Below are 19,976 nucleotides of genomic sequence, written 5' to 3' on the forward strand. Positions count from 1 at the left end.
TGTCTATATGACGTACGATTCTCGCTCTCTCATCCGGGCGTTCAATTTTCCTTTCCGAGCGCGTTTACTTCGATGAAACTGGGTAAAATAAAAAAAATGCGCTACAGCAGATAGGACGACTTTAATGTTTCATGTTTCACGGAGGATTTCTCAGATGGTGTTTAAATTAATCAAGAGACTACAAACAATAATCCCTCTCAAATCACTAATTTTATGAGTTAATGTAAATGCGTTATTGGCCAAGGCTTTTACGACATCGAACACGTGGTCTTGCGAGATATATTTTTCCGCCTGCCCAAATACAGACCACTTTTTTCGGGGCCGAGTAAACTGGTGTCTAGAAAAGACCTTGATTACCTTGAATTAATAAAAAAACATAAATTAGCGCAAATATGTCAACATGTGTTTTTTTGTTTAAGCACGTAAATATTTGCTCATAATTTTTTTGGATTGTGGCACTCTACATAATTTGTATGCAGATAGACTATCCACAGTTTGTGGGGGAATGGAATTCTCATACAACTCAAATGGATAATGATTATCTGCTATCACAAAGCTGAGAAATTTTTTGACGTTTTGTTTTACTATTGATTCATTCAAAAAAAAGCTTTATTTTTAAATGTTTTCTTATCCTGAGACTGGCTCACCAAATTGCACTGCTACTAAAACCGTAGGCTAACTTCAAGGATATTTTTTATTCATTTTCGGCGAATAATCAATAGAGTGCCGTGTTATGAAACATCAGAATAATAGCAAAAACAATATTACGATCATAAGGTGTTGGACAGGTTATTCCAGACGACATTGGAATATATTCCATCTGATCATCTTTAGAAAGGTTAATGACCTTCAAAGGATAAATTTATCTTGGGCACATTGAATTGATGTTCATGACTTCCAGTCGGACGTTTATTCGCTCTGATAATAATTGTGTGGTCCTCACAAAGCATATATTCCAATGCCGTCAGTTCACTGAAATTATTCGCATACCGTTTGATGATAAGGTAGGATGTTGATAATCATTTGCTGCGATACCTATTGTTCCAACAGTATTCATTCGACAATATGAAGACTGAATACCTGAAATTAACCAGATTCTACCATGCAAATCTGCGGTCAAAGCAGTATGTACACTTGAGAGATGCAACAAGTTTGAAGGGATATAAAAAAACATTAGTCGTTTGACAAATCTACTGCCACATATGTCGGAAGTCCACGATACATGAATATCATACGTCCATACTATTTCATTACATTTATTCGCAACAAAGAACGTAACCACACAGAATTGAATTAATCAAATATGTGATCCGTTTTATCTACAAATAAAAAAGGGTCTGAAATTCAATCGAATTCGAAAGGTGTTTCGTGAAGTCACTAATTGAATTACTGTTGGAAAAATTATTTGGAGAGAAATGTGAATGTTCAGAATTATTGGAATCTAAAAACGATTTTGGGCGGGATGAGATTCGCCCAAATCTGCTGGTAATAAAATTAATCCATTGCATCCATTACCCGTCTGCAGTTTATCGGGCGGGAGACGACAGCAAAATAAAATCGACACGAGACTGAGTCAGCCACTCACTGCGGACAGTGCAATAGAGAATTAAAAATCCCTCGATGAGTGTCGTAAGATTTCAGTTGATCGTCTCTTGTTACACTTTCCGATCAAGAACTCATCATCCGCTCTATGGAATGGGATTAATCGTTTGTGGCTTGCACTCACGATAAAACCTGAGTAGTAGAAGTAATGCTTCGAGAGTGCAAGCAGTTGGGATTCCGCTCTCATATTGCTTTTTTGAGATCTTGGTAGCTCACCGTTCCAAGTATTCTCTCTGTGTACATATGAAGAATAAAAGAGCCTCGCCTGCTGGGGGTGATTTAAAAACATCCGACTAGAGGGATATACTTATTCATTGATCGTTGAATGTGATTTTTTACCATCCCTGGGTATCAGTTGCTCGTTATTGACGGTACGGGTAGGAAATCGCACAAATCGGCAGAACAAATGTATGGGATTGGAATTGGAATTCTTCCAGTTTTCATTAATTTACACCGTTTAGAGATTAGAAAATTGTAATGCATACCATATCAAACAAATCTTAGAGAATTACCGAATCGATTAGTATGCAAATCATCAGAATTCGTTCACAGTGAAAATAGTTATTAACGTTAACTTTATTTTATAAAAACGTGGCCTGTTTTCTGATTTGGCACTCTTCCTGAACGACGTAGTTCTACGTCAAAAAATTTTTGATTTTCAAATTACTAGAATAAAATACTGCCTTAACAACTGACATTGACTATTCTACAAAACTTTGAAAAACGTTTTTAGAGTACGTCTCATCAATAATGAAATATTTACGCTCCGCCTTTCACTGTAAACATTTTAACTGCAACACACGAACTAAGTTATTTAGGCAAATCCGTCAAAAAATTGTAAGGGGTTGCATCTAGGACACGACCGCATATTTTCGACGTAGAACTACGCAATTAAATTATGCAATCCACTTGTTTACCACTTCGAATATAATTTTAAAGTGCATCGAAATTTTTGTAATAGATTATGTTCTTCGTTACAAATAAATTTGATGAACGTCTTTTTACGTTTGATATGATGCCTAGGACTACCAAAATATGTGAACGGAAGAATTGTCGAACGATCAATGTATTTTACATTTCTCTCTGAAATTATTGCACATCTCATGTTTACGTAGTTCTCGAATCGCGAAAGTTCATTCACCTCTAGTATCTGAAATGACGATTTTCCCAGACTTCTCAGTTTGAAAGTACTTTTTAGGGAAACATATTCCGGTCTGCACAACGACAAGCGAGTACAAAAGTACTCAACACCAAATAAAACCCCCGATTTGCAAGTATTTGCAAAGCGGATTCCCCCAGGCACATTAACTTTGAAGTCCGTGTTAGGGAAACACAACTCAGTGAGAACAAAAATACCCCTGACTTGCACATGTATATTTACAAAGCGGATTTCCACAGGTAGGGTAACACGGGGTGAGTTGGACATACGGGGTGATTTGGACCACCCCATTATCTCAAAAAGTACGGCTCAACTTGGATTTTGTATAATGTCACATCCTTTTATTAATAAAATGTATGTAACTAACGTAGAAAAACTTTGGTAAAATTCGACAGGTGGAAGCAAATGGTAGCATGAACACAGCAAGCGCTTTGATTGTCAAAAAATGAGAATTTTCCGATCGAGGTTTTAAGGTTTTTCCCGCTGATTAAACAAACTTTTCGTGTATTGTGCAATTTTTTTTGGTCTGGAACCCCGGCCAAGACACCTGGTATCGATCCCAGAACACTGTTACTGATTGTAACATTATTCCAAAATACTTTACATAAACATAAGTATGTTTTGACGTAGGATTACGTCTTTCGGGAACATATTGGGGTACAAATTGAAAATCGAGAATCGAGCACATCGCGAAAATTGTCCAATTTCAAACGCTTATTGCTCAGTCATTTCATGATGGATTGATGAATTTTTTGCGTCAATCGATTTCGGCACTCCATAGCAGTTTTTTATATTGAATAAAATAATATATATCATTAAACTAACTATCAAACAATTGAAAAATCTCAACCCCTATCCTAACGGAAATACCCACTTCTGATTGGTCGAAATTAACGACACATGCGGCGGTTCCCTAACAGAGACATCTAAACCAAGCTGCCTGATGGAAATCGGCATTGCAAATACATGAAAGTCGGGGGCATTTTTATATTGCAAGTAAGAAGAGTGATACGAATAATTCTAGCAAATAAAATTTAAATTTGGAACTTTAATGTTGGTTGCTTCGTGAAACTCCATATCAATGTCCGATCGTGTATTGTGAAAAATTTAGCACAAGGGTAGGTGTAAAATTGTAAACGATAGCCGTTGTGTTAACCCTTTCCCGTACAACATAGAGTCTCACTACATATAGTACATATAGTATTAGGTGTACATATAGTATTAGGTATTGTTAGTCCAATTAAAATTCGCATTGGGTTGAATAAACAATCAGAAAGTAAAAATTATAAAAGAAAATTACCTTTCCCATTTCAAATATATTTTCGCTATATTAAAGTAACATGTTTTTACTGATAAGAAAAATTGATAATTGTGTTCGGTATTAATAATTATCTTATATTACATTGGTGATTTTTTTTTCTTTATTTCATCAATACATATCACAAGAGGCATCTCGTCTAGGATTATAGAGGGCGGTTCTCATCATATCTCGTTCCACTTCGGTATCCTTTATCTGATACGCACCATCCAACGACTGTTTATCATCCTTCTGTCATCATCACCCGTTAAACACTGGTGGAATCAAAAAATTGTAAGGGGTTGCATCTAGGACACGACCGCATATTTTCGACGTAGAACTACGCAATTAAATTATGCAATCCACTTGTTTACCACTTCGAATATAATTTTAAAGTGCATCGAAATTTTTGTAATAGATTATGTTCTTCGTTACAAATAAATTTGATGAACGTCTTTTTACGTTTGATATGATGCCTAGGACTACCAAAATATGTGAACGGAAGAATTGTCGAACGATCAATGTATTTTACATTTCTCTCTGAAATTATTGCACATCTCATGTTTACGTAGTTCTCGAATCGCGAAAGTTCATTCACCTCTAGTATCTGAAATGACGATTTTCCCAGACTTCTCAGTTTGAAAGTACTTTTTAGGGAAACATATTCCGGTCTGCACAACGACAAGCGAGTACAAAAGTACTCAACACCAAATAAAACCCCCGATTTGCAAGTATTTGCAAAGCGGATTCCCCCAGGCACATTAACTTTGAAGTCCGTGTTAGGGAAACACAACTCAGTGAGAACAAAAATACCCCTGACTTGCACATGTATATTTACAAAGCGGATTTCCACAGGTAGGGTAACACGGGGTGAGTTGGACATACGGGGTGATTTGGACCACCCCATTATCTCAAAAAGTACGGCTCAACTTGGATTTTGTATAATGTCACATCCTTTTATTAATAAAATGTATGTAACTAACGTAGAAAAACTTTGGTAAAATTCGACAGGTGGAAGCAAATGGTAGCATGAACACAGCAAGCGCTTTGATTGTCAAAAAATGAGAATTTTCCGATCGAGGTTTTAAGGTTTTTCCCGCTGATTAAACAAACTTTTCGTGTATTGTGCAATTTTTTTTGGTCTGGAACCCCGGCCAAGACACCTGGTATCGATCCCAGAACACTGTTACTGATTGTAACATTATTCCAAAATACTTTACATAAACATAAGTATGTTTTGACGTAGGATTACGTCTTTCGGGAACATATTGGGGTACAAATTGAAAATCGAGAATCGAGCACATCGCGAAAATTGTCCAATTTCAAACGCTTATTGCTCAGTCATTTCATGATGGATTGATGAATTTTTTGCGTCAATCGATTTCGGCACTCCATAGCAGTTTTTTATATTGAATAAAATAATATATATCATTAAACTAACTATCAAACAATTGAAAAATCTCAACCCCTATCCTAACGGAAATACCCACTTCTGATTGGTCGAAATTAACGACACATGCGGCGGTTCCCTAACAGAGACATCTAAACCAAGCTGCCTGATGGAAATCGGCATTGCAAATACATGAAAGTCGGGGGCATTTTTATATTGCAAGTAAGAAGAGTGATACGAATAATTCTAGCAAATAAAATTTAAATTTGGAACTTTAATGTTGGTTGCTTCGTGAAACTCCATATCAATGTCCGATCGTGTATTGTGAAAAATTTAGCACAAGGGTAGGTGTAAAATTGTAAACGATAGCCGTTGTGTTAACCCTTTCCCGTACAACATAGAGTCTCACTACATATAGTACATATAGTATTAGGTGTACATATAGTATTAGGTATTGTTAGTCCAATTAAAATTCGCATTGGGTTGAATAAACAATCAGAAAGTAAAAATTATAAAAGAAAATTACCTTTCCCATTTCAAATATATTTTCGCTATATTAAAGTAACATGTTTTTACTGATAAGAAAAATTGATAATTGTGTTCGGTATTAATAATTATCTTATATTACATTGGTGATTTTTTTTTCTTTATTTCATCAATACATATCACAAGAGGCATCTCGTCTAGGATTATAGAGGGCGGTTCTCATCATATCTCGTTCCACTTCGGTATCCTTTATCTGATACGCACCATCCAACGACTGTTTATCATCCTTCTGTCATCATCACCCGTTAAACACTGGTGGAATGAACAAATACCCAACAACCAAACAAAACGGCCCTTTTCAGGTCCACCTAATCATTATCAAAGAGTTTAACGATGTAATTATCCAAAATCAACAGATAACCTAACGGAATCCTACGTCAATTATGCGGTCGTGTCTCGGACACAACCCTCCTGTGACTTTTTTTTGATGAAACACACACTGGACCAAATCACCCCGCATCAAATTTTAATGTCCAAAAATCATCTTTTATTTTATGATATATTTGGTTGTTTAAAGCTTGATATAATGATTAAACATTATTGGTTGAGAGAAAACAAGTGTAGCTTAGTATACATTTTTGACATTTTTGATTTAGACCGTATTGGTTTGGAAATATTAGGCGATTTGCTTAAGTGGTCCAAATTCCCCCCTTTTCCCCTACATCGATTTTGAAGTCTGTATTTGAGAAACCGTAATTCGGGCCAATCAAAACTTGGCAGTTAGGGCGTTTATATAACGCTTGACATTTTACAGTTATTCAATTGTTCCTCTCATGAAAAATAACATTTTATTATTTGGATAGACGCGTAGAAATATTTCCTATCAATTGATGCAAACATCTTTCCGATCTGTTAAGAAATGTTCGAGTTATTAGCATTCGAAATACGGGTAGGGTTGGCACACAAATCGGCAGAACAAATGTATGGGAAAAAAGGATGTTCTCCCAGTTTTCATGAATTTAAACCGTTTAGAGATTAGCGAATTGTAATGTATAGCATATCAAACAAATCTTAGAGAATTTCCGATTCGATTGGTATGCAAATGATGAGAATTCGTTCACAGTGAAAATAGTTATTAACGTTAACTTTATTTCATAAAAACGTGACCTGTTCTCTGCATTGGCACCCTTCCTGAAAGACGAGTTCTACGTCAAAAAATTACAACATTCCCATTTATAGCATCAAAAGTGAACACATCACCAAAATATATTACTTTCAACAGTTGGCCGAAATATCTTGATGCCATGCAGCGTATTTTTGCAACGACATACTTCATTTTCAATGTCGTCTTCCACGAATGTATGTAAATAATACTGCTGCCTAACTAATCCAACCGCTGCTCTGGTGATGGGATTCTTCGCCAGGATTCGGTGGGATGAAATCGGGGGAAATGTTTTGTTTCCGCGACGAAAATATTGAACCAAAACCGGCGGCGGCAGCTCTCTCAGTCGGGTGCTTTCGTGTTTGTGAATACTTTGAGCCGCCCGCGTGATGCTCACCTCTGAATTGCGACTCTGGTTTCAGTCGGATTCTATCCGCGAAAATGTACACTCTCCGAATAGTGGATGTGTTCTCTTGATAAGTGTGATTAAAACAAAAGCAGTTAATTGCGCGCGCGAACGCTAAATTGTTTCATCGATCTAACTTGCACAACTGTGTTAATCAATAGAAAACGTTTTGTGAAACGTCACGGACATATATTGCTCCTCGCTAATTGTTGGCGATATTCCAGCAGATTGAATTAGTTCGATTGTGGCAAATTAGTGAATCATTGACATTTGTTTCGTTGGACGATTGAATATACTGCACCGTAGATTTTTTCAACGCTTATTGTGAACCGGCCTGTATTTGTTGTTGGAACGTATTCGATGATGAAATTGTGCGCTACTGAAGTTGCAAGTACAATGAACACGATGGCAGTACAAACTCATTAGTAAGTGATTGAGATTTTCTATATGGAGAAAATCATCGAAAGCTCCGCTTCATTAATTGATTTTGAACAAATTCACGCTTTGAAAGATTCTTTGCCGTCTGGGAAAACAATGTCTGATTTGAATGCTTCAATTTACGACAGCTATCCAAGCTTTTGTAGCTTACTCAAAGTCAAAACTAATTTAAGTCCACGTCTTGTTTTTTCTAATTTGAACTGTTTTATAAACTCTGAGAAAATAATGCAAAACGTGGTCGTGTCATCTTTTACAAATGATCCTAACATCAAATCTGCAATTATATTGCGATTTCGTTCCGTTCGAAGTGAAGCAATGGCCCATTATCAGCATTGTACCCATTTTGAAACAATAGTCTACCATATCACCTATTTGTTAAATACCATTAGAACCACAATAATAGTTGACAACAAAAGATGAAGTGCTCTACCTCATTTCAAGAATGCGTTTATTTGTTTTAATCCACTGAACCCAACACTGTTTATTTACACACATCACACATTAGTTTGTTTGACTCCTCCATCATTATCAGAACACAATGAAAAACGACGGAAGATCGCTGTGTTGATTATCAATGTTTGAGTGCTCTATTTTCTGTTGTTTCTAAACAATAATTTGAAAAAATGAAATTTGACATAGCGAAGAATGAAGAAAAAGCGAATTGCTTTCACCGCATTCATCATGTACTGGTGAAAGATTTATTTGTTTGTGACCACCCACTCGAGTGGGTGTCGAAAATCGCAACCGTCTGAAAGTCACATTCTGTCACACTTATTTTTTTCTATTCCCATCCGGTTATTATGTGTTGTTCTGTTCCTGCCGCTATAATTAAACCAGGGCATTGCGAACGTAATGTTTACGTTTATAGTTCATATTTAGTCTTTATTCTGGTCTCTGCTCACTGTGCGATTGTTGAAATATCGTTTGTCACCTGATCCGTCTTGGAAGACATTTCCTCAGCGTTGGTATCGCATCCACTCCCTATAGCAGCAAACGTATGATTTGAAATGCTGAAAATAAACAACATTGAAAAGTAAATGAATGCGCCAACATTATCTGCAGCGATATCTTTATGATACTAGAGCCTGGAATTTTACAATTCAGCACAACCACATGTTGATAACGCCGCATATTTGTTCTTTAGCTGAATATTTTAACGGTCTAATCGTTCTATTTTGTTTTTGTTTTGTCTCCTTTCAGTGAACCAAGTATTAGTAGTAGTAGTAATCGTGCGTCCAAGCGTACGATTTCGTCGTCCTCGTCCTCCTCCTCCTCGTCGGCGGGCTTCGACTCCTACTGTGTTTCTTTGGCTGTAGGACCGCTGTGGTGGTCCTGATGTCCCAACAGTCAGAACCGACCACGATAGGGCGTCTCCCTTGAATGGTAAGTGGATTTTAGATGGCGTGTGAGTTCTTTTCAAATTTTTATGATCGGCACTTTTTTCCAGAATACAATCGCAAGACATCTATTGACTCGACCACCACCGCTTCGTCTGAGGATACCGATCTTGATATTACCGAGTCGACCGTCGATTATATGAACCAACATGAGGCGGCCGTCATCCAGGAAGTACTGAACCAACCCACTCCGACCCAGATTACATTGAAGCTCTTCGTCACCGCGCAGAAATTCAGCACTTGGGAAACGGTGAGTAACGAGCGTGTGCACCCAACCGGCTAGATTGCAGAATTCAATCATTGAAGCAATCATTCAACCAAGAATCCATTCTCTTGTAGTTTTTTGTTGATGAGACATTGAATATTTACACGTGTCGAGCGCCTAATTTCACGATAAACATAAATTTCAACGTCCCCACAAATAAATAGAGGAGCAAGATTCAACATCGAAAATTTTCGATTTATTTTTGAAAGGCAATAACTTCGTGTCAAATGGGTACTTGGAGGTGAACTATAGGATAGATAGGGGCAATATGGTCTCCCTGGAAATGAAACGTCCTAAATCATGTAGGAACATGCAGGTTAAAGCCTCACGAAACCTTTTTGATCGATTTACATTGTATAAATATGCTTTAAAAAAAATTATGTAGGAAATTTACACTTTTGAAAATGTGTTCCATTTCCGTCGATCGTAGCTCTACGGGGCAAAATTCGAGAAAATTTATACTCGAATCGAATTGAATTTAGTATTATGTATCTTTCTCGAGTTAATATTTTCAGTGTACTACATTTCGAGCAAAATTAGTCTCAAAGAGAAATGTCAAATTTTTGGGTTCGTAAACACGGCAAAGTGCACAGTTATTGCAATAGGAACGGATGACCTTTGGGTTGAAGTCCCTTTAAAAACAAGAACCAAACAGGTTTTATAAAGATAAAAAAGATCGAAATGTGAACAAGACAGCATGCTTATTCCACAAGGGCGGGAGCTGAGTGATAAAAGTAACCCTCTATCACTAAGTGAAATGAGTGAGTTTGTCTTATTTACGTTTTCGACATAAATGATAATTATTCTTTTGTTTCAAGATTTCGGCAGTATTTAAGGCTCAGCCGAGAAGCAATTGAAAATATTTTGGATACAACCGTGTTCCAACCAACTTTCAGATGCACTGTTATTCCTTCATCTTCAAAATTAGTAACCGTTTGGAACCTCCTGGCTTCTGGTCGTACCAAATGTAATAAAGGAGGAAACTTTTTACTTGGTATGACTCAACCAACAGTTTCATCAGTGTTCAATGAAATGACGCCACTTCTGGAAAGAAGCTTATGCGAAAATGGATAGAATTGGATACAACATCGTTTAATGAAACAAAGTACTCATATTCCCATTCTAAGGCCTACGGAAAATGAACGCATGTACTTTTTCTCACTCCGAAACATTCCGCATCGAGATCCTTCGCTTATTGTGTGCATTCTTTAAACCAGGGATACTAATAAAATCAGGGGTGACATTGCGCATTTCGAAACGAATGATTTTTGTTCGTTTCGACCACTTTGGCTTAGCTTCGTTTACGAACCCAAAAATTTTACATTTTTCTACGAGACAAATTTTGCTCTAAATCTAGTACACTGAAAATATGAACTTGAAAAAGATACATAATACTAAAACCAATTCGATTTGAGTAAGAATTTTCTCGAAACGAGTTACTCGTTTCGAAATGCTAAATGCCACCCCAGTTTTCGTTTATATCGACCCTGGGAAACCGACATCGATCACAAGGGGGTTACTGTACCGTCTTACTGTTAAACTGTCCCAGAATTAGTGAGAAATCCTTTTTTTTATCCCATTTGTTCATTTATTAGGCTCACATTTTAGCTGTAACAGAGCCGGATTTTAATCGTGTACATGTCACATGTATTTGTCGTACCTATAAATAGCACATTACACAATTGCCATTTTAGGCATAAGAGTATTCCTTCTGTTCTTCCATTGTTCAGAAATTTTGTTGATGCATGTTTTTGTAGTAAAATAAACGTTTCACTAGCATTTTTCTATACGACGATCAACCCTTTCCTGTCGAGACATTTGTTCTCGTTTTGAGTTGAAGAAAACGCTCGAACACAATGTTACATAATGTCAAACTTTGCTCGAAACTCTACTACTGCCTTATTCGTTTCAATCGTTTCGAGATCCATAATGCAAAAGTGATCGAAACGAACAAAAATCATTCGTTTCGAAATGTGAAATACCACCCTTGGTCATACTGCCCCAAGCAGGTATGCGCATTCCGCCCCGTACATTTACGCTAAATAAAAATTAACTGATCTTTAACATCAAATGGCAAAGCAGCGCAATAAATCAGTGGAAATGTGCAGAAATAATACCAGTACGAATTGATATCAAGAACAGAGTCATAAATTTCAGTATGGGGCATGCAGAGCTTATTTTGTTAACTGCTTTTTTATATGGTTTTCGTGACAATCTGTCAGTGTGAGATTTCTTTCAATATCTTTATAAAACAATTGAATTGGAATGCGAATTCCACTCACCCGAATGAAACAAATACCCGAATGCGACAGCTACCCGAATGTAACATCTACCCGAATTGACACTTACCTGAATGCGACATTTACCCGAATGCAACAATTACCCGAATGTAACATTTACCCGAATGCGACAGTTACCCGAATGTAACAATTGCCCGAATGCGAGACTTACCCGAAAAAAGGATATATTCGAATAGTACGCTAATGTTATTATTAGGAAGTATTTGTACATTCAATTATGATTTCTGATGAGTGATCATATTTGTCTTGTACGATCATTTCCATCCAAAAATTTTGTATTTTTCGTGGGTAGTACAATTTGAGAAATAGCAACGTTGGATAAACTACTTCTCAAAATAATAAAAAGCTCGTTCACTCAAAAGAAAGTGTTGATACATACGCATTACGGCACTGAAGTGCAATTTTTAATGTGAATTTAATTTTTTTTAATGTGAATTTAATTTTCCCATCTAACGAGGATGAGGAACCGAGGCGGCCTCAAGCCTACAAGGTGATGCAATCTGAGTTGGCCGCCGACCGTAATGAACCAGATAAACGTATGCCGTCCGACGCTCGCTAGCGCTACGTCGGACCTAACTAAAGGATCGTCTCCTATGTTTCAAACAAACCGGGCAATTGGTGGAAAACAAATTTGCCTGCGAGAGGCCGCCGTCGGATTTTTATATCAATTCTTTTCAGTCATGGCATTTATGCTTTATCTTTGTTATGTTATCCTTTTCACTGCGGTCCAGTCTCGAAGAAATCCATCAGCAGGTACGGCGCGTTATGTGCATGTCGGTCGTTGTGTTGCGTCAGACCAGTGACTAGTGAGTAAAGTAGTACCCGGAGTTTTGATTCCATTCTTAGGATTTAAAAATAATGATTGCAAATAAAATAAAAATATTCATTGATTATTTATTTTAAATTGCTTTTTAAGCATAGCATTGAACTCAACTTAGGTATTAATTATATCAATTAAAGAAACAATTTAATAATTACTGTTTGTTTGATATACCCCAAAACATGGGTCAACACATAAACCTACATCACATTCTTTGCATTCGTATCTACTTTCTCGACGAATGTTATGTTTGGTACATACAATTGTAAAGAAGTGAAAGACTGGCGAGGGCGTATATATTTTCGTAGTGGAAAGGTTAAAATTACCTGCTTAATTTTCTAAATATTCCATAACCCATGTTTATTTTTTAATGATCTTAGGGCCTTAAAGATCAATACGGAAAGAAAAGAAGATAGCATGTCAATTGTGCCTACACTAATTTTAAAAAAATGACACCGCGAAGTCTTCAAAATCATTTTCAAATTTCCTCATGACAATTTTTCATTTCACTTCGTGTTTTTGTTACTTTTCCGTGTTGTTTTGATTTCATCTTATTTATCAACAGGAGATTCGACGAAACTCTTTTCTTCCCATTCGGGTAAACATTCCATTTGGGTAAATGTCACATTCGGGTAAATACCCATTCGGGTATTTGTTGCATTCGGGTAAATGTCCATTCGGGTATTTGTCGCATTCGGGTAAATGTCCATTTGGGTATCTGTTGCATTCGAGTATTTATTATTTTCGGGTGAATGTTATTCGGGTATGTGCTACATTCGGGTAAACGTGTTTCGGATGAATGGTATTGTGAATGGGACACAACCATCTATCCTGAATTTTTTTCTGAAAAATTACTGGAAAATCAGAGAATTTCATGATTTTTTTTCGGGTTTTGAGTCGACACCCTGTCTGTGCAATTCCGCTGGTTCAGGTCAACCACGGAGATCTACTACGAAGTGTACAGTCTACCCAAGCTGAAGCTCAAGCTATTTATCCGCGAGTACATTCGTGATTCGAACATTTTCATCAGTGCCAATCAATCTCTAAGAAATTCCTTATAAGCTTCCCTAACACCCTCATAAATTTACGGATTCTGTTGTATAATAATTCATAAACGAAACATTTTCTTAGAATTCAACGATGCCACACTACTAAAGCTAATGTTTCATTCTTTCTCTCTCTTCACCAGATCTTCAACCCAATGGACAACATTCTGTATGTGAATCTTCCTTCGACTATGTCGCATGAAGCGTCTAAGCACTCGTTCATTTCGCTGCTAGAATTCGCTGAAGAGAAACTCGAGTGTGACGGAGTCGTACTTTGCATTCGCAAGGATCGCCTGGATCGCCCCAATTTGGTGCGTACCTTCTCCTTCGTCGGATTTCAACCAGTCAGTCCCAAGTCCGCGTTGATTGCACCGCACATTGAAGAGCATCAGAAGAACGAGTATCTCTTCATGATCTACAACATCGAGGAGTAAGACGATAATCTGAACATGATCAAATAAAATCTTCAAACAAAGACGAGTGGGTGCTTTCCAATCAAAATTAAAGTTTTCGATTCGCGCTAGAGCTTACTCTCTTTCTGTCTTCAAATCAACTCTATCATTCTATCACGGGAAGGGAGTAAACGCTAACACACAACGCGTACACCAAAATAAGAACACTTCGGACCATCGAGCTTCGATTGGTGGCAAATCGTCGCATACCAAATTGATACGTGCGAAGGGTTCGTTTTGATTGGTGAGCATTTAACTGAAAGTGACCATCCTACAACACATTCATCGTATCGACAGCAGAAACAGCATCTAATGTTATCCAGAGAAAACCGTCTCTCTTTTCGAAAGATTACAATACCAACCATAAAACAACTAACAGTATGAAAATTAACACTTAAGAGGAAACAGTTACTTGTAATCCTATTATCAGAGGTCGAACACTTGCGATTTGTCATTATTTCAAGTGGAATGCTTCTATTAAAATATCGAAAACGCAAAAAAAAAATTAAAAAGAAAACAAAACAGATTCAAAAAAAATAAATAAAATTAGAAAAAACTTTTTCATAAATTTAACATTTTATAAAAAAGGCCCAAAAAACAAAAATATTCACATGTATCGATAGGAGGAGAGGAGAAGTGAGTAGGAGAGCACTAGGATCATTATCTAAGAAAGAAAAAAACATTTAAAACTTACAAGATTGTCTTAATTGTTTGAGTAATAAGCGGATCAAATAAATATGTTACGAAGATGATGGGGTCAGCTTTCGTATGGATGATTTCTTCGCAGGCGAAACAAGGAAAGTATGAAAAACTTCGTAACACACTTGGGATTGCAGCGAAGGTTGAATCTATGCGAAAAGTTGAACCGAATACTTAAAGCAACCAATTCATAGTAGAAAATATATTACTTACTTATTTACTGTTTGAATCAATTATCGAGCATGAAGAATAAGAATATATATGGAACAGGCAACATAACATGATGGTATTGTAATTGGACGCAGCGTTTGGTTTTTTTTCTATCGCATAGTCGAAAATGCAGAGGTTTTCATGAAATTGGTGTAACCATAAATGCAGATCAGAACGTTGTTAATTCAAACAAAAATAATCTTTATTTAGGGGAAATGGATTAAATGTAACAACATATTTTTTCTGGTATACAATTTTATCGCTATTACAGTTATATTTTTATCATTCGTTATTCTTATCGTAAACATTTAGTAAAACTAAAACTTTGTATTATTTTATTGCGCAGAGATACCTCCTTGGTTACGCTGGGATCTTTAGCATTGGAAAAAATGCGACGGTTTCAAAAATGCCGAGAGAGATTATTCATTAAGAACATAGCATAGTAACAACAATGAATGTGCATACTTTTATTTACGATTCATTTATCAACGTTTAACAAAACTTATTAGAATGGTATATAAAGGAATAAAACAATTTTAGGTTTCGCACATGGGACACAAAAAAGTAGCTATGTTTGATTTATGTCCGAAATTTAAGACATTTTATTATCTGCATACAAATATTATCATTCACATCGGGCCTGATCACGAACGTCACTTCACGGTGAAAACGGGCTATCCTAGCCCTATTCTGTATTCCGACGGATTTCCATTTCGTTCGAAACCGTTATTTCGTTCGAGTTATAATTTCGCATTCCCTATTTCAAACGTGTTGCCCATTTAATGTTCGAAGAAAAACAGATCGAACGAAATGCGAAAACAACTCGAACGGAATGCAGAATGGAATTTTATCAAGCCGTTCGGAATATTTCGAATCGATCGAAATACAGAATAGGGGTGGGAGTGAATTGTATACAACCGTATTACGGCTGCCACCGTGTGTGTAGAATCCGGGGGAGTTCATCCGTAGTGAAAACTTTGATGAACTCGGTGTTATTATGAATACCACGTTACTGTCATGTCACGGAGAAAAACAGATATATTTGTCACTTGTGTTTTAGATGGTGATAGCTAGTCACGCGGAATAGAGTAAGTTTAATTTCATATTTATTTAGCTTTTTCGTCAACATTTTGAATCTAGTCTTGTGTTATTTAGGAAAGAAAAGATAAATAAATAGTAATTTATCCTCTTGGTGGCATTTTTAGATGGAATCCTGACGTATCCAGAGGACGTAAATTTGTTTATTTGGACTCGGACGATTATTATGGTTAGTTATGTATAATATTGATTTGTTGATATTTTGAGTATTGAATAATAACCGTGAAGTTTTTCCAACATTGTAGAGCAGGTTTTTGTGATTCAAACATTCGTATGATGTATTTGAATAAAAGAATATTAAAAAAGTGATAATAGATTCAAGAGTCAAATGAACTACAAAGTTTAATGTTTCTTAAAAACAAAGGACTGAACTGAACTGATAATAAGTTTCAAACAAGGATAAAATGAGTCTATCATTGCAAAGCATTCACAAGATACTGCTTTAAAATTTTTTTTCATAATTTTTATATCCGTCTAAAGAAAATCTTTTAGAAAATCAACGAAACACTTTTTTGTTTTCACGTCAAAACAATGGGCAAAGTATTTTTATGCTATTCAATGAGTCGAATATCCTTGCCCTTGAATATTTTTTTTAACGACTGAACAAGTGACAATATTCGATAATAGCGGATGGAATAGCTCCAAGAATTTTTACCGAACTGTCAAAGAAACATGAGGTTTGACATTATTCTGATGGAAGAGGACGTCAATTTGGTCAATTTTCAACGTTCACCGCTGATTCGTTAAGTTGTTAACTGTATTTATACGAAATTATCGATTGATAGTTCGGTAAACAAAGACACATTTCGCTTCCCCAACGATTTTTTTTTTCTCTGAACATTTGTGATAAACTTTTTTTAGCTCCAGCTACGATTTGCTTCAGGACTGCGAATTTTATTGCGTTCATAAAGCTAGTCGTTGATTGAGAAGCGATTTATTGAATGTTTTAGGGTGAAGTATTTTCGAACCCATACATAAGCAAGTTTTACCAGGTTCTCATGAACATTGATACTCGTAATGAATTTGCCAGGTGTATGGCACAGGGGTTAGACATCAATTGAATATAGGCTACCCAAAATCAAAATCAATATGGCGTCATTTGTTTATCAACATATCATTTACGAGGATTGAAATCGAAAAATGCGCTGCTTTATTCTAACTGCATGAGCGAATTTCATATTTCGGTTTCACATGGAGGTGTTCACATTTAACATGGAGTTTAAAGTTAGCCACTATTCGACTATATAACCGGACCGAGTTGTAAACAACAGTAATTGATTGAACCAAAATGTCAGTAAACCGCAGCAATATTGGGTACACTGGCAATATGAGGGATTTGACGTTTTAGTCGTACCCCTGGTATGGCACTGTAAAAGTCCATCATCGACTTCACGATATGTCAGATGGTGGTAAATTGGTAATTCGCGATGACAGAAAAATAGTGTCGACGTCTGGTGGCGACTTCAAATTAGGGCCATAATTTGGGTCCCAAACACGTTAGTGTAATCTCTATCAGATTAGAAGACACGAAGCCGGTTTTTGAATTTCAAAATTTGAATGAAAATTTTCACATCATGTTTTTTAATTACTTGAGACGCATATTTCTGACTTTCATTCAACCATATGGCTATACAATTCCAACATTGTTACTGAATTTTTTCATTATAAAATAAAGTTGTCTTCAAAAACAATTTTCGTATGAGCCTTTTTCCCCAACTGCAAACAAAAATGTTTCTAATTTAAATAGAATACTAATTTGATATGGAAAAGCTAATTTTCATTCATAATTTTAATTTTGAAAACGTTCATTCTGACTGAAAATCAGCTATTCTTTGACGCTCCCCTAAACTAGTAAACGAAGCTCAATGGCGCCAACGCGGATCGCTGTTTTGACGTTTGAGATGTTGGCACCAAAAACATGGCGGGTGTCATACGGCTGGAATTTGCTAATTGGTGTGGCGTCACTGAGAATTATTTTTGATAATCATTACTGCCGTTCTACGCATAGTTGTCCCATGTTACTTTTTGACAATTTTCATTTTTCTTTATAAAACGATGTTTTTATGCCTAATCTTCCAGAAACCCACAGAAAAAAACTAATTCTTTGTTTCCAGCTTTTCAAAAAACAACATCAAGCTCAATTGTCCCATGTTGATATTCTAGGCATAACTATCCAACCATGTATTTTTGGTAAATTCATCATGTTTGAATCGGTTCAAGCACGAGAATTTTATGTCACGCTTTAAGCAGGGCTGATGCCCTCATTTCTGGTTTGGAAGAACGAACTGATTCTCAAACAAATAAAAAAAAATTGTACAGAACACGTGTACACCTAGTTAGCGAATGCCTAATAACAATGAGACTTATATTTTGTAAAGGTGTTTCAGATCACTCCCTTCTTCATAAAACGATGTTTTTATGCATAATCTTTAGGTAAAACTCCAAAAAACTTATTGGGGCTGATTCTGATGCGCGAATGAGAAGTGACAGCTCGGAAAAATTGCCTCACTCAATTTTCGAAGGCGACTGTGTTGAAATTTTTACCTTGAATGAACTCTCATGAACACTCACTCAATTCTCGTGGGCGATTGCAGTGGAAAAACTTGCCATTTTGTGACTTTTGAAGTCGTAACCTCTTTTGTTATCGACTAGTACGAGCAATGGAAGCCCAAAATCGGATTAGGCATTTCCAAAGGATTTGAATGATCTCTAATTCAATACAATCTAGTTAAACTGTGAATTTTAAATTAATTTATATTTATTATTAACATGTAGTCAGTTCAGGTATTTGGTATGCTATTACTAATGACAAGAATATACATCTTCTGCACCGCTATAACGCGATACAAAGTTAAAATGTATGTTAACAATAGTTGACCCTAACTGATACGAGAAACTCAATTCCGCAAACCTTTTCCTTTCTCCAAAAACACAAATCAGACTTTCAAAAATGACGAAAAGTAGTTCAAAATCGTATATGTTTGATCAACTTCTTCCATATGTGAGACATCATCGGTGTCATCCACTAGTGGAGCAGCAGCATGCGGCTGGAGTATCATCTGTGCTCATAGCTTCGTCCTCATCGATTCCGAAACCCAGCTTGATCATACGATAGACGTGAGATGCGTGCACACCGGGCTCATCTAGTTAGAATCCAGACGATAACAGCGCAGTTTCGGGCAGTAAAATTAAAAGATCCTTGACAGCTTTATAGTTTTTTGCAGCTCATTGTCTATGGATAAAATTTAGCTTTTGAAAATAGTTTAAAGGTGACAATAAATATATCTTACCTTGATGGCTTTTATGTGAGGAGACTATAAAATTAATGTTCACTGCAATCTTATAAAGAATAGTCAACATTTTACGGAATCAGCACCGGACACTAAGTCAAAGCACGAATGCGGAATCAAAACACGGATACGAAATCAAAACAATTGAAATAACATACACTCATATCAATGCAAAGGGACTATGCAAAAACAGATTTGAAAATATATTTTTTTTATCTTCTTATCCCAGTGATATTATTTTTCATCAATAATAATAAGAGGAAAACATTTATAAAGATGAACGAAGTTATTTCCTGTACAGATTTGTAACAATGAATATTTTTAAAATCAAAAAGACGGGTGGGTAATGTCGGGGACATAACCGGAATGACGTAGGACTATACAAAGGGGACAGCTTTTATTAAAGATATATTTTAAATATGTTGTTTAATTTTCTTCTCCTACGTGAACCTGAAAATC

At 36.2% G+C, this 19,976-nt stretch overlaps 1 protein-coding gene and 1 long non-coding RNA gene across 2 annotated transcripts; one reads left to right on the forward strand and one right to left on the reverse strand.

Moving 5' to 3' along the window:
* The first annotated feature begins 8,932 nt into the window (after positions 1-8,932).
* On the forward strand, positions 8,933-15,452 carry LOC129775647 (ornithine decarboxylase antizyme). The gene is given in 5 exon segments (XM_055780627.1): positions 8,933-8,973; positions 9,141-9,273; positions 9,275-9,323; positions 9,388-9,587; positions 13,912-15,452. Coding segments are annotated over 5 exon segments (699 nt in total). The 5' UTR covers positions 8,933-8,947; the 3' UTR covers positions 14,203-15,452.
* Positions 15,453-18,955: 3,503 nt separating this feature from the next.
* Positions 18,956-19,754, reverse strand: LOC129775648 (uncharacterized). Its single transcript, XR_008742992.1, has 2 exons — positions 19,518-19,754; positions 18,956-19,459 (listed from the first exon to the last, which is right to left on the reverse strand). It is a non-coding gene; the product is annotated as an uncharacterized LOC129775648 (long non-coding RNA).
* Positions 19,755-19,976: the final 222 nt, after the last annotated feature.

The sequence above is a fragment of the Toxorhynchites rutilus genome, chromosome 3 (genome assembly GCF_029784135.1).
Source record: "Toxorhynchites rutilus septentrionalis strain SRP chromosome 3, ASM2978413v1, whole genome shotgun sequence".
Classification (NCBI taxonomy): domain Eukaryota; kingdom Metazoa; phylum Arthropoda; class Insecta; order Diptera; family Culicidae; genus Toxorhynchites; species Toxorhynchites rutilus.